This window comes from Camelus ferus, chromosome 5, assembly GCF_009834535.1.
Source record: "Camelus ferus isolate YT-003-E chromosome 5, BCGSAC_Cfer_1.0, whole genome shotgun sequence".
In the NCBI taxonomy this organism is placed as follows: Eukaryota; Metazoa; Chordata; class Mammalia; order Artiodactyla; family Camelidae; genus Camelus; species Camelus ferus.
This window is the reverse complement of record NC_045700.1, coordinates 64,421,779-64,437,947: the sequence shown is the minus strand read 5'-3', so window position 1 is coordinate 64,437,947 and position 16,169 is coordinate 64,421,779. Positions and strand designations below refer to the sequence as shown.

General features: G+C 36.3%; 1 protein-coding gene and 1 long non-coding RNA gene across 2 annotated transcripts in view; one reads left to right on the top strand and one right to left on the bottom strand.

Moving 5' to 3' along the window:
* MAP2 (microtubule associated protein 2) overlaps nucleotides 1-16,169 on the top strand; it is a 137,033-nt gene that overhangs the window by 98,522 nt on the left and 22,342 nt on the right. Inside the window, 6 exon segments of the mRNA XM_032479968.1 lie at nucleotides 121-3,173; nucleotides 3,175-3,877; nucleotides 4,073-4,279; nucleotides 4,455-4,589; nucleotides 7,470-7,531; nucleotides 11,979-12,126. Of these exon segments, the coding sequence (XP_032335859.1) occupies nucleotides 121-3,173; nucleotides 3,175-3,877; nucleotides 4,073-4,279; nucleotides 4,455-4,589; nucleotides 7,470-7,531; nucleotides 11,979-12,126 (4,308 nt within the window).
* On the bottom strand, nucleotides 3,440-9,703 carry LOC116663726. The gene is made up of 3 exons (XR_004320014.1): nucleotides 9,350-9,703; nucleotides 5,960-5,963; nucleotides 3,440-3,449 (listed from the first exon to the last, which is right to left on the bottom strand). It is a non-coding gene; the product is annotated as an uncharacterized LOC116663726 (long non-coding RNA).

The following is a 16,169-nucleotide window of genomic DNA, read 5'->3' as shown; positions in this document are numbered from 1 at the left end:
ATGTTTCATAGTTTTTCTTTGTACCCTACCATTCATTTGTCATTTCAAAATATGATTTTAAGCTTACTGCCTGAAAGCACTTGCCTATTATTTGTTTAAAAATCAACCCAATTACTTCAGGTTTACTTACAGCCTCGAAGATGGAGTTCCCAGATCAACAGGAATTGACTCCCTCTCCAGCCGAGCCATTAGACAAGAAGGAAGAGGAGTCAGAGAAAGAAAGTAAGCCTGGTGAAGACCTTAAACATGCTGCCTTAGTTTCTCAGCCTGAGACAACTGAAACTTCCCCCGAAAAAAAGGACGTGCAAGGCACAGGAGAAGAGCAAGCACCACCCACTCTGTTTGGGCACAGTCTCGAAGCCAGCCTAGAAGATATGAAACAGAAGACAGAACCAAGCCTAGGGGTACCTGATATTGGCCTTCCTGCAGAGCCCCCAGCTGCAAAAGAGCAAAAGGACTGGTTCATCCAAATGCCAGTGGAAGCCAAAAAGGATGAGTGGGGTTTAGTTGCTCCAGTATCTCCTGGCCCCCTCACACCCATGAAGGAAAAAGACGTACTGGAGGATATCCCAAAATGGGAAGGGAAACAATTTGATTCTCCCATGCCAAGTCCCTTTCAGGGTGGAAGCTTCACTCTTCCTTTAGGTGTTGTGAAAAATGAAGTCATTGCAGAAGCATCACCCTTTGCCCCTGCCCTATTACAGCTGGATGACAAAAAATCTCTGGAAGAAACTGGTATCCTAGGGACAACCAAAGATAGTTCTAAAGTTGAAGAGCTCCAGAAGGATCAACCTGACAAAATGACAGAAGCACCAGCCTCAGAGGCAATTACCTCACCCAAAGATGCTCACATTTCAATTGTGGAAGAATGTGTCCCAGAGAGAGTTTTAGAAGAGAAAGGGGCAATAAAGCAAGAGAGTATGCAGATAAAAGAGACTCCCACCCTCATTGGACAGGAACCTACACTTACTGAAAAGGAACCTCACCTAAAACTCGAAGAAAAACCAACCGTATCTGACAAAGAAGCCACACCTAAAGAGAGCGAACCCCCAAAACTGACAGATGAAGAAACAGGTGTAATTCAGCCCTCCACAGAGCACACTTACTCAAAAGTAGACCAGAAAGGCCAGGAACCTACCACAGATATATCAAAACAGGACTCATTCCCTGTAAGTTTAGAGCAAGCAGTTACTGATTCAACCATGACCTATAAGACACTGGAGACAGTCATGACCGAACCAGCTGCACTGAGTGAAAAGAGTGCAGCCCAGGAGCCTTTTGAAGAAAAAGTTGCTGACAAAGACAGTAAAGTTGAAGCCGTTGGAGCTGTAACATCAGCTGAGCTTGACATGCCATTTTATGAAGATAAGTCAGGAATGTCCAAGTACTTTGAAACATCTGCTTTGAAAGAAGAAGTGACAAAAAGCATCCAGCCAGGCAGTGATTACTATGAACTGAGTGACACAAGAGAAAGTGCCCAAGAGTCTTTTGATACCGTGTCTCCCACGTATAAAAATGGCGACAAGGGTCTTCCGGCAGATAGAGAATCCCAGCCCAGCGTTCCAGCACAAGAGGCAGGGTATAGCACTCTTGCACAAAGTTATCCATCTGAGTTACCTGAAGAACCCAGTTCTCCTCAAGAAAGAATGTTCACTATTGATCCAAAAGTGTATGGGGAGAAAAGGGATCTCCACAGTAAGAATAAGGACGATTTGACACTAAGCAGGAGTTTAGGACTTGGTGGTAGGTCTGCAATTGAACAAAGAAGCATGTCAATCAATTTGCCCATGTCTTGCCTGGATTCCATCGCCCTTGGATTTAACTTTGGTCGGGGGCACGATCTTTCTCCACTGGCCTCTGATATTCTAACCAACACTAGTGGAAGCATGGACGAAGGGGACGATTACCTTCCAGCCACAACACCTGCAGTGGACAAAGCCCCTTGCTTCCCAACAGAAAGCAAAGAAGAAAAAGAGCAGATAGAGGGAGAGAAAGCTCCAGGAGAGGAAAGTACCCAAGTGGAGACAACATGTGAGTCACCTTTCCTAGCCAAAGATTATTACAAAAACGGCACTGTCATGGCCCCTGACCTGCCTGAAATGCTGGATCTGGCAGGCACAAGGTCAAGATTAGCTTCTGTGAGTGCGGATGCTGAGGTTGCCAGGAGGAAGTCAGTCCCATCAGAGACTGTAGTGGAGGAGAGCAGCACTGGCTTGCCCCCTGTCACTGATGAGAACCATGTCATTGTTAAAACTGACAGTCAGCTTGAGGACCTGGGCTACTGTGTGTTCAATAAATACACAGTCCCACTCCCATCACCTGTCCAAGACAGTGAGAATTTATCTGGGGAGAGTGGATCCTTTTATGAAGGCACTGATGATAAAGTGCGGAGAGATTTGGCCACAGATCTTTCATTGATTGAAGTCAAACTGGCAGCTGCTGGAAGAGTCAAAGATGAGTTCAGTGCTGAGAAAGACACATCCCCACATATCTCTGGTGACAAATCAGGACTGGGTAGGGAGCCTGATCAGGAGAGGAAAGCTAATGATAAGCTGGATACTGTGCTGGAAAAAAGTGAAGAACATACTGATTCAAAAGAACATGACAAGGAAATGGAAGAGGCGGGGGATAAAGTTGAAACTTTTGAGTTAGGAGTAACCCTCCAGGAATTGTCAACCAAAGAACTGACTGTATCAAAAGATGCATCACCTCTCGTGGCTGAGAAAGCAGAGAAAGTTCTTAGTTCAGTGCCAGAGGCAGCTGAGGTTGAACCACCTAAAAAAGCTGAACCGGAACTAGATTTTGCTGCAAAGAAAGCTGACCAGGGTCAATTAGATGTTAAAATCAGTGACTTTGGACAAATGGCCTCAGGGCTAAACGTAGATGCGGTAAAAGCAACAGAGCTGAAACTTGAGGCTACCCAGGACCTCACACCCTCATCTGCAGCACCTCAGGAGGCAGATGCATTTATGGGAGTTGAGTCTGGCCACGTGAAAGAAGGCACCAAAGTTAGTGAGACAGAAGTCAAGGAGAAGGTGGCCAAGCCTGACCTGGTGCACCAGGAGGCAGTAGACAAAGAAGAATCCTACGAGTCCAGCGGTGAGCATGAAAGCCTCACCATGGAGTCCTTGAAAGCTGATGAGGGCAAGAAGGAAACTTCCCCAGAATCTTCCCTTAATTCAAGACGAGATTGCCATCAAATTGTCTGTGGAGATTCCCTGTGCACCTGCTGTTTCAGAAGCTGATTTAGCCCCAGATGAGAAAGCCGATGTCCAGATGGAATTTATTCAGCCGCCAAAAGAAGAAACCAAAGAGACCCCAGATATATCTGTCACACCCTCCGATGCTGCAGAGCCATTGCCAGAAGCCGCCGGAGCGGAACCAGCAGAGGCTCCGAGCGAGGAAGAAGAGATAGAAGCCCAGGGAGAATATGATAAGCTGCTCTTCCGCTCAGACACCCTTCAGATTACCGATCTGGGTGTCCCAGGTGTCAGGGAGGAGTTTGTGGAGACTTGCCCAGGTGAGCACAAAGGAGTGATTGAGTCCGTTGTAACAATCGAGGACGATTTCATCACTGTAGTGCAAACCACAACTGATGAAGGGGAGTCGGGCTCCCACAGCGTGCGTTTTGCAGCCCTGGAGCAGCCTGAGGTGGAGAGGAGGCCATCCCCCCGTGCCGAAGAAGAGCTGGAAGTCGAAGAGGCAGCTGAAGCCCAGGCTGAACCCAAGGAGGGCTCCCCAGAGGCTCCGGCTTCCCCGGAGAGAGAAGAGGTTGCACTCTCAGAATACAAGACAGAAACCTATGACGATTACAAAGACGAGACCACTATTGATGACTCCATCATGGATGCGGACAGCCTCTGGGTGGACACTCAAGGTGTGCAATCTTTTTTTAAATTTTCTACTTTCAGATAAAACCCAGTAACCTAAAGGAATTTTTTTTTTGTTTTAAATATTTTACAATGTCCCTTTGTTTCTTGATTTTGCACTTTGTTAACTAGATGAAGGATGTTGTACATTTGTTACTAATGATGTCACTGTTGTTGTTGTCATGGTTTGCTTTGATCCGCAGATGATGATCGGAGCATCATGACAGAACAGTTAGAAACTATTCCTAAAGAGGAGAAAGCTGAAAAGGAAGCTCGGAGACCATCTCTTGAGAAACATAGAAAAGAAAAGCCCTTTAAAACCGGGAGAGGCAGAATTTCCACTCCTGAAAGAAAAATAGCTAAAAAGGAACCTAGCACAGTCTCCAGAGATGAAGTGAGAAGGAAAAAAGGTTCATTTCACAATCACTTCTTTAAGAAAATGTTTTTGAAATAGTTCATTATTACTCTTTTGTAGAAGAAACTGTGTAATCGTGGTAACTAACTATTGATGAAATTTCGTTTGGTTTTGCTCCAAGTGTTCATTTTTTTCCTGATGGTATGCTTTTTGTGTTTTCTTATTCATAGCAGTTTATAAGAAGGCTGAACTTGCTAAAAAAACAGAAGTTCAGGCCCACTCTCCCTCCAGGAAATTCATTTTAAAACCTGCTATCAAATATACTAGACCAACTCATCTCTCCTGTGTTAAGCGGAAAACGACAGGTGACTGTTCAGTTCTGCAATGTGGCTGGCAAACATAGACACGTGTTTTTTTTTTTTACCTCATTACTGTGGCAGCTTCATTTTGTTTTTCTTCCAAGAATCTCAGCAGTCATGAACAATTTCGCTATTAAGTGTCTTGTATCATTCTTCTTTTTTTTTTCTTCCCTCCCTGCAGAAGAGGTCATGACCATCTGTTTCTTTGTCATGCTCAGACTTAACAGTGATTGTATCTTGGCATTGTGCTCTAGTGTCACGTTCTGGGGATTCCTATTTTCATTCTGTGTGTTTGGTTAGACGATGGCGATGAATATAACCGTGGTATGCATTCTCATTATTTTGCTTATTTATCTCCCTCATGCTTCAACCCATACGTACTTGTCCTATTTTCTATATTGTTACTGCCAAATCTGTTACTGATGTTGATAAATTTCCTGAGAACCACCAAGAATGCAGAGTGATTTTGAGATGGAAAATGCAAAGCAAATCTGGGGTAAAATTGTGGTTGGAAAATTATTTTGCTTTTGGATGAAAGGGGAAAAAATAAAGGAAAATGAAATTGTCTGGTAATCCCATCAGATTTTATTTTTCATATCCCAAATTAGCCAGGCTTTCAAACGATGGTACTGTATCTCTTAACTGACATTTTATCCATGGGATTCTTTAAAATATGTTGGATCCAAACTGCTATATTTCCCTATATAATTTAGTATTCAGAATTCTAGGATAAAACTCCTTCCCTCTAAATATCTTAGAATGTGGTTTATTTCTATTTTGCTACCTTCTTATTGTTCTGTCGTCTTCAAATATACCTGTTTTTTACTGTTTACAAAAGTAGTAGCATGAAGGAGTGAAACATGGTACAAACTATAATGAAAGCCCATACATAATATCTATAATGCAAACTCTATTCCTAAATTTCAGGGCAAAGCATTTATTTTAATGTACAGTTATAGTAGGATAATCTTAATTTAGAATATATTTCATTTTAGCATTGATTATGGGGCACCCTTGGAGTCTACAAAAGAAGATATTCAGATTGCTAAATCAGAAAAGAAAATTTTCCTTCCCATTATACATTAGATGTGCCTTTATGTAAATCTTTGGATGGCTTTAAAGGGTTAAGAGCAGCATTAACCCTTGGAAGAAAAAGAAAATCAAGGCAATCGATGGTTTTATGGTAGCCACTAAATATTTCAAGTATTTTTATTTGTGTTCTTCATATAGGAATCATTTCATGTACTTTTTTTCCCAAGATCTAGTGTGTTAAGGCAGGATTTGAAAGTGGAAGGCTTGTAGTTATAAACAAACTTTGATGATGAAAGTTTAGAATGAGGAGTTCATCTAAGTTAAGAGTTAAGGATTAACATGACATCTCTAAATCTTATAGCCCATCTTAGTACATTTTCCCTGAACTTGGAATGTTTCTTCTAGTTAGACAAATGATTGCACAGGCAGAATCTCTTGGTTTGGGCATAAAAATCCTATATACCACCTGAAAAGGTGAAAAATATATTAAGATTGTACAATATCAGAAGAAATATCAAATGGTTTGGTGAAGTGCCTGTGTGTCATTGGTATTCAGTTTGCCACACTGAGAGTATACTGCCTTTTTAATTCATTCATTAAAGGAAATTTAAGAGCTTTGGACTAATTAGGATCCTCGCTTTTTTCTATTCAAATATTAAGATACTCAAACAGAGAGCATGTATCAAACAAGAGTGCCATTGGCTTACAGCGAAGTATCCTTGTCACAGAAACGTGAGATGTAGTATAAAAGCAGTAAAGAGGCATCATTCGTGATACTTCTTTAAAAAAATTAGTTTCAGAATCATGAATACTCTTACTAGCCAGTCCTAAATTGCATAGAACATATCGTAGACCATTATTTTGTGTTAAACTGCATATGACCTAAGAAACCTTTTTGAAACTCATTCGGAGTGCTTATAAGGGTAAACACTTTTTTTCCTAAGGGTTTTTCTCTTGTGAAAGAAAACGAAGGTGGAGCTTATGCCTTTTATTTTCTAAGCCCAATTTTTAAATAGGGATGGTTTTCCAAAACACAAACGGTTATGTTCAATCATGAAAGATACTTAAGTCAGGTCAGGAAAGTTGTCAACAGAAATTATTGATAGAGGTGGTGGAGTTGAAAATTGAAACCAGAGGTATAAAACAGCACGAAGAGAAACAACAGTAACAGATGTGGTCATAATTTCCTCCAGGAAGTGCATGTGTAAAACATATTCTATATTACTGAACTTAAAATTCCTCTCATGTTTTCTTTTCTTGACAAGCTATTTTTCTTCCTTTACCTTCTCACATGGTGCGTTTCCCATCAAGCAAATGTGTCATTCATATTGTGAAATGAAGGGGTGCAGAGGGAAAGGGGTTGGCACATGTGACAGTTTAGAGTATAAAATGCAGAAATGTCCGTAGGTATGCCAGTGGCTACATAAAGAGAGTTTGGGAATCTCCGTGAATACTCTTTATATGATGCCAACCCCAGCAACCAATCACTCTCCTTTTCCTTAAATTTTGCAGCATTCAGATTACTGTTCTGTGATTTCCATTCCAAAGGATCTATCTGTATCTATAGTAATACGAAGGTACATTGGTAACAGATGGAAAATGACTTGGTGTGCTTACCTGTGCTCTGGTAAACACCAGGTTATGTTAATTAGCACATGCTATAGTGGGAGCCACATGCTATTATATTATTATTCAGATTTCTTTAGTTACTGAATTTGAGTCTCAGTATAAGCAAAATCCATTTTGCATTTGTCTGTTGACACAACTAAATACCCAAAAGGTGTTATAAATGTACTTCCGTGGTCTTTAGCCACTAAGTTTGGGGTTGTTTGTTTGTATCTTCTCTTTCAACAGCAGCAGGTGGTGAATCAGCTCAGGCTCCCAGTGTATTTAAACAGGCAAAGGACAAAGTCTCTGTGAGTAAAATAACCTTTTCCTTGTTCTTCATTTGAAGTTCTCTTTGGTATTAGTGGCAATGTTTTAATAATTTTAGATATAACTTAGACTTTAGAGGTTTACTCTTTTAAATCATTTTAAATCATTCATTCACCCAGAAGGATTCTCAGTGTAATCATGTCCTAGTATCTTTTGGAATGTGATGGTGGTTGGTGAGGGCAGAGCTGGGATGTAGGCTGCCTCTTTGTTATTAAGACAAAAACATGTGAAACAATACAATGATCTGGCTAATTGGGGAGCCCAATTTATTTACTTTTCATAGAATCAAGATAAACCATTATGATCAACACAACTATATTTTACAACACTTAAGAATATGAGAAAAACAGTGTATATGAGCAAAAATAAGTTATGTATTATTTATTATCCTTATCTAAATATAACTGCAGTTACCATTTTGATGTAAAATCTTTTAATTTTTTCCTACACATTTATACGTTTAATAACAAAGATGAAAATACTGTGTATCAGTTTTTAAACTAAACAATAAAAAGATTTCCATGTCATTAAACATTCTTGTACATCATTTTAGTGACTACATAATATTGCATTTTACTGTTTTATGATGATATACTTAATCAATTTCCTTTATTTGACATTCAAACTGTTTTTCTATTATTTTAGCAATATTACTGTAGAAATCTTTTGGCTAAACCTATGAATGTATCCATATGCATTTCCTTAGGAATAATTTTCTAGTTGTGAAATCATTGTTTCAAGAAGAAAGTCCATATTTAAAGTTTTTGCTACATATTATCAAATTGTCCTCTAGAAAGGTTCTCCAGCTGCATATGAACTTATATGTCCTCTAGCTGTAAATGAACATGCCTGTGTTCATCATTATTACTAGATATTCCTATACCTTTTCTATATTTGCCAACTTATGGAGATGAAATTTTTTATTGTTTTAATTTGATTGTTTTAATGTTTAGCTTCTTCTTTGTTTATAAGTCTTTTATACCTCTTGTCTTGTAAATTTTATTTTTTATATTATTAATTATTTTTTTAAAACTTTTGAAAGACCAAAGTCAGCACGAAATATGTTACTTCTTTCTCATTGAAAGAAAAAAATTAAAAGGCTACTAATGAAATCCTAAAATTACAACAAATAAATTGAGTGATGTTAATTAGTAATGTATCGCAATGTTCTGGGTCTTAGCCATCATATATGTTATGTACATCATTATTATTTGTTTAGCTTTTTAAAAACTGATAAAATTTTAGACTTCTGCTTTTTATTGTGAAAAATAGGAATCCATTTTCAACGACAGCCAAACCTTTTATATCATCTTGAACCCAAGGGACTTTATATTGTTAAATATATATATGTATATTTGATCTATATATATATATTTTTTCAAACATATTCCTGAACATATGGCAAGCAATAGAATCCATTTATTGCTTTGGTAATTGTCACCTTTATTTTGACCACACTGTTATTTCAAGGTTTGTACTCTTTACCTTCTGTTTCTGATGGGGAACTAGTAGTTTGTGTTGGTTAAGAGCATGGCTGTGAAATAGACTAGGTCCAAATTTTGAATATTTATTAGCTATATGATCTTTTCCTTCCTGTGTCTTAATTTTTTGAAAATAAGGGGAGGAGTAAAAATTCCTGTATCATAAGTGAGTTATGAACATTAAATATGGTAATTTTATAAAACAGTACACTCTATAGTGCTTAGAACATAGTATTTATCAATAAACGGAATAGTTGTTGTTATTGTTATTATTATTATTATTAAAATAGTGGTTAGGAAAAGAATTTTTAAGTGTACCTTGTTTGAAAAACCTTTGGGAAATTTCAAGTCCCTTGGTCTTCAAGTAACTAAAGAAGAATTAGCATTCAGTGCTTACACCTCAGACAGAAACCATATGCATCTGACACGAAACTAACTGTTTTTTTCCCCCTGTAAATGCCCATCTCATCCTTCTGGAGAGACTAGACCACCATTCTTTCCAGCTTTTTTCCTCAGTTTTCCTTGTAACCTGATCCTCCTCCTATGTTTCCTAAAACCTTGTTTATCTCTGATACTCAGTTCATCCATCAGTACAGTTCTCTCTGATTTTTTAATTGATCTTTATTGTAAACCGGATCTATAATCCTTCGTTTCATTTGGGTTTGTTTGTTTGTTCATTTTATCTTGTGTTTGTTTTATAGCGAGAGATTAGTAGTTGTCTTTCATAATTTGAAGCAATCCAATTACTCTATTTTTCTTTCCTATACCACACTTGAAATTCGTGATTTTGTGGGTAGCGTCAATCAAAAAAGAATGACCTGTGGTGACCCAGTTACATTTCCCACTCAAGGTGCTGGGTCTGTAAAACCAGAAGTGATTTGTGCAATCTGTGAATACTGATGCCTGTATTGAAGTGGCTTTGGAGATTAAAAGTAGACAAAAATCTTAGATTCAATTTCTCTTTTTGTAACAACTAAATCATATTAGTTATTTGAAGGTAAAATCTCCTCAGCTTTGCCATAGTTGTCTATATTTTTAACAGTCTCCCATGAGATGTGTGGCATGCCAGCCTCGCTTTCTCCAAAAGCCGTATATACACATTCAACCCACTTACACTCGGACTTGTCAACAGTTTCCCCAGGCATTATCAACACCTGTAAAATAAGTCCTGTGGTTTTTATGGGCAATCTATTCAGTGCTAACTTTCATTTTTAGAACTTACAACACATTATACAAACTGTAGTCTATACATAAAAATGTTATTCTGTGGTATAACTTGGTCTCTGGTATGTCTCTTACTCATAAAATGAACTCATTATATATAAAATCTGCAATTTTCTAATGAAATCAGTGTAGATAATCTGAAAACACAATTTCTCAGCTTAGAAAAGTATTTTCCATTATTAGGCCTTAAATATACTTTGTTCTAAAGTTCTTGAAATGTAATCAAAATATCAATTATACATACCATTTAAGGGCTGTGTTTAGTAAAAGAATAATTCCAATAGACTCTCAAGGTATTGGTATCATTATAAGACCTATGGGTTAATCAGAGACCTTATGCATAGAATTTACAAGTAATATTTTAATCTATAGTCTCATTATATGAGTATTCTTAAGTTAGTTCTAGTTAAAAAGAGTTCAGTGAAAATCTCTTGTTCTCACATAAATATACATCTCTATCATTGGTTATAACCACTTATCATGTGTTCTGATTTAAAGTAGTCATTTAATTTCTTATGTGTCTATGTGTTTTTTTTAATTTTCCTTTTGCTTCATAGTTTGGTTTATTTTGTGCTTTTGTTTGTTTTCTTTCATGGCTAGAATTCTACCTTGTCAAAGATTCCTGCCTTACAGGGTAACACAAAGTCCCCACGATGCAGCTCAGCCAGCCCTAGTACGACTAAAAGGGCTACATTTTCTGACAGTTTATTAATACAGCCCAGCTCAGCGGGCTCCACAGACCGTTTGCCATACTCAGAATCAGGGAACAAGGTAAGGCAGCAAGTCAATCAAAGGTGCAGAAAGGAACATAATTTGGGAGAAGGGTATAGGATGCAATTCAGTACTTGTATGAAAGCAGAAACTTTCAATTCTAAAGCGTTTGACATATAAACAACAGACCTTATTAAAAACAAAGACAAATTGAATATTTCAATAGTTATGAATAGTTTAATCATTAAAAAATAGAAAATGTCTTTTTCTAAAGTATACCATGCATAATTAATTTACTATTTATTTGATATTTAATAAGCATACAAATAAAATATATTATGTAATATTACATATATACAATATTGTATACTCTAATAACACTAAATTATATTATACATAATATAATAGATAATTTGGACTCAGCATCAGACACATCAGGATGTCATGCTAATTCTGCTATCCACGAACTCAGTGATCGTGAAAAAATTATGTAAACTGATGAAACCTGTTTCCTCAGCTCTAAAGTAAATATAATATTTTCTTGGTAAAGATTAAATTGTAAAAGCATGTAAAGTGCTTAGCGTTCCTGTCACAGAAGTGCACAGTACATGCGAGTAGCCACCATTAAATGTTGTGCATACAGTGCCCTACTGCCAGCCCTTTCTTATTCATATTTTATCATGCTGATGAAGGTTTTTCATTAAGATTACTAATTACAGAAAACTTAACTGAGTACATTCATTTTACTCATGTTATCATCTAGAATTTGAATTTCACAATCAATTTTTGGCACTAACTCCAGAGTAATATATTTTTATAAAACCTCTAGGCAAATCGAAACTCCAAGTTTTGAAGCAGAAATGCTTCTAAGTATATCAAATTCAGTAGGATGTTTTAAAAGAAATTCATCTATAAGCACAGGAGGAAAAATTAGCCAGAGCAATGTAATCACTTTGTATCATTAAAACGAAGATTCACAAGAACCCAACATTGTTTCGTTTTCCCCAATCAGGATGGAGTAACCAAGAGCCCAGAAAAGCGCTCTTCTCTGCCGAGACCGTCCTCCATTCTGCCTCCTCGCCGGGGTGTATCGGGAGACAGAGATGAGAACTCCTTCTCTCTCAACAGTTCTATCTCCTCCTCAGCACGGCGAACCACTAGTAGGTTTATTTCGGTTTGGCTTCCTTTTCAATCATTTTTAAAAAATCCTTTAAGTGGAGTAGATTATAATGTATTTATATTTTACATCTTCAAATAAAACATGCATTAAAAGTATTGGTCCTAAGAATCAGAAATCCAGACTACCAATGGATCCAAAACAACTGTTGAGTCAAAACAACTGATGGAATAAATGAATACATGCTGCCTTATTATCCATTTAATTAGTAGAGAAAACCAATACTCAGGGATTTCTTTAAATATAGATCTATTATATAAGCTAAACCTTTATTAGAATTCCCAATTCTAAAATCTAACTAGAAAATCAACAATCAAAAATCAAGGATCCTGCTCAATTTGTTAAGAATTTGCATTCTAATGGGGCTGTAAACATAGCACATTCTGTGCAATAGCTTTGATCTCTTCTGATTTCATAATGTACTGGTTGGCGATTATCACAGTTTATGTAAAGAATATAAAAATGTTCCAGTCATTATCCACTTATGTGTCCGTTGCTACCAAAACCATCTAGTAATTCAAATTATTTTCACAAATGTGTTTCTATTACCACAAAAATAAATACCATTTACTGATCACATATAGATGCTAAAATCTTAACACACTTTTTTTAGTCAATTTAATTAACAATGCTTATGGTTAGACATTTAAAAACTCATTAAATCTACTGATGAGAGAACTGATCTTTTAAAGATAGTAACTTATCCAATACTACACAGCTAGTAAGTGGTTGAATTTGGTTTTTAGCCCACTAATAAATTCACAACCTATCCTCTTAATATTTATTTGGAAGAAATAGTGCTAGGGAACTGTTCTGTAGAATCACTTGGAGAATACTATCCCTATCATTTAAAAACTATTACAAAATGGTGGAAACATTTGGAGAATCACATCTCTGTCGTTCAAAATCCATTACAAAGTGGTGGAAATCGCTGCTGCTCACATCATCGTTGACTTCACCACTTATTTTTTAAATGTTTAATAGTAATTGCCCCACTTCAAGTGTGACTATTTTGTATGACACTTAGACAGTGTTTTGTTTTGTTTTGTTTTGTTTGCTTACAATGAAAGTGCTTACTATAATGAGAGCAATTGTACCTTACACTGTTTGGTTTCGTGAAGCATTAACATCCTTTGAAATACGGGCTAGGAACACTTTGAAATCACTGTAACTCTTTTTCACCTTAACGCATATAAAGTATTCAAATGAACTAGCAAAGAAGACATTTCAGGGTTAGTAATCTCCAGAGAAAAGAATTTAACTCCAAATATCTGGAGTTGGAATTAGGCATCAGCAATAACACCAGGGATGCTGAGACAACATAAAGGCACCAAATGCTCCCCAAAGGCACACCTTGAATTTTGCTTGTATTTGTTGCTGTGGAAGCAAAATGGCACTTTCTCCTTAAATCCACATCTTTGAGCCACTATGCTCTGCCTTTTAAAATGTATCTGTATACAAATTACTTTTTATGTTCTGAGCCAATTCTATTTTGACCTTCTAACTTTACTTACAGTCATAAGTATGCTGCATTGTATTATTTGGTAATAAACATAACTGATACTCCGATAATCTAAGAACATGGGTCTGTTTTATTTCTATAGCTAAAAGGCATAGGGACAATTAGCAGAGCAAGCAATTTGCCTCCTCCCATTTGCCTCTCATCTTAACTGCACACCAGAATGTTCTAGCATTTTGTACAGCAGTTGAAGGTTTAAAGAAAATGCTATGCAGGAACTTCATTTAGCCCAAGAAGAGGGAAAGATATTGTCATTTAAGAGTTGACAAGATGAATAAAAAAATAGTGTAATACAGTAATCCATAAATATTTTTAATTGTTTTAGTAACTTAGATCTAACCTTTTCTATTTCAGAATAAACACTCAAATTTGTCATATTTGATGACTAGAACTAATTTGTTATAATAAAAATTGATCATATTTATGGAACAGCAGTGTTAAGACCTTCTTAATATTTGTGATTTTTTCCCCTCATTCTCCAGATCCAACACAAAACCTCCATCCTTTACTTTTTCAAAGCTTAAAGCCATTTTCTAGGGATAAAGAAAAAACTCTTACTATTAGAAAATTATATTTCTTTTAGTAAAACTTGTTATGCACATCCAGAATATTCCCTCAACTCAATCTCTATAAAGTGAAAAAACACCTCAGCACACTGAAATTCTGAATCAAACTCATACCATTAATAAAGAAAATATGTTGAACTCCTACTGTTCAGACCCCATGAAAGACACCAGCGCTAGTATAGCAGCAAGTAATACAGAGATGACCCCTCTCCCCAAAAGACCTGAGTTATCCAAAAGTGATGAAGTGATGAAGAATACATTTGAGGAAGAAATAAGGTTTCTGAAGAGATTTTTCAGGACATAGTGACTGACTCAAACCAACATCAAAACTTTGGTCCATGAACAAACTTTGTGGCCAGGAAGCTACAAAAAGCCAAGTTGAATGTGGTTGTATTATCCTGGTCTTGAAATGTCATATTTGTGGAAAGCAAGAAAAATTACTTGTTTATCACTTTACTCTTCTCATATCCAATTTTATAGTGTCAGTTGAAGAGTCTACCTATGCTTTGCCTCTGCCAAAAGATCAAAAGGACACAGGGCAACTTTCACGTGAAAACTGTTGACTGAGAGAGCAAATAAAATTGTTCTGTTTCTCCAGGAGATGTACCCTAGACCAGTGGATAGATTTACCTTGTCTGCACACTACAGTTTTCTAAGAAGTGCTCTTGAGTTTCACTCCTTGGAAATATTTAAGCAAAGATTAATTGTCCCCCATCTCAAGAAGAACTTTCTATACTGATGATGAATTACATCATCTTAAGACTCTTAAGATCCTTTTTACCTCATTGACTTTAAAAATTAATGAGTTATATCTGTATCCTCTACAAAATTTCTTGAAGACTCGTTGATTTTACAAAGTAAACATAATCTGTAGTAAAAAATAAAAATCTGTAGTAAAAAAAAAAATCATGCCCCTATATAAAATACTTTTAAAAGTGAAAGAATTTGTATAATAAGTGTAAACAACATAAATTGGTATTCTATTATTGGTATTATTTTAAGAGAAAAGATTTTTAGAGTTAAGAGAAAGTTCAACAAATATTAAGCTAAATATCATATCTGGCTTAGAGTTTAGTATCTGGGTAAATGAGCCTCAATGTCCCCATTGTTAAATTAGAAATAGTAAGAGCTGTCTCTATTGCATGTGTGTATGTTTGGTTATCAAATATTTGGTATTCACAAAAGTGCTTTGTAAGATAATATGAGAGGAATATGGCATAGGAAAACGGGGAAAGGAATTAAATGATAAAATGAGGTTAATGCCAAGTTGAGGCAAAGAAATGCATCTTGCAGTATCTTGAATACTTGACAGTGAGGGATTATTGATTTGACTCCAAACTGCAAACCAGTAATGAAAAGTATAGAAGAAAACACAGTCTGGTGCAAGATTCTTTGTGAATAAGGTGCAAAAATAGCCTACTTTTTTTTTTTTTTTTTTTTTTTTTTGGTAAATAAGAGCTAAGACAAGTTTCCTTATAAAGGAAATACATGCAAACACAATCTGGGACAAGATTCACTGTGAATAAATTGTGACAACATCCCACTTTTCTAAGGAGAGAACTGATTTTTTTTTTTTTATTAAGAGCTGAATACTTTTCTACACAGGCCAAAAGTATATGATCTAAATACACAGTTTTATATTGTATATCAACCTGGATCTTGGAATAAACTTACTACACAAAAGAACAAATGGTCTGCATATCAATCAAGGAACCCTCAGTAAATTTGAGCCCACAAAGAACATTCAGTGCAGGCTCTTTTTCCAACTAAAGGCTGACTTAATGGTCACATAAATAGAAAATACTTTTTGACACACTCCTAATGAGAATTAAGACTAAATTCCAGGTATGATCTTCGCATTGATAGCAATGCATGTTCAATCGAATGTCACCAAGTTTATGAATCTAAACATAGGAGGTTCTCACTTTTTGAGCATTGCTG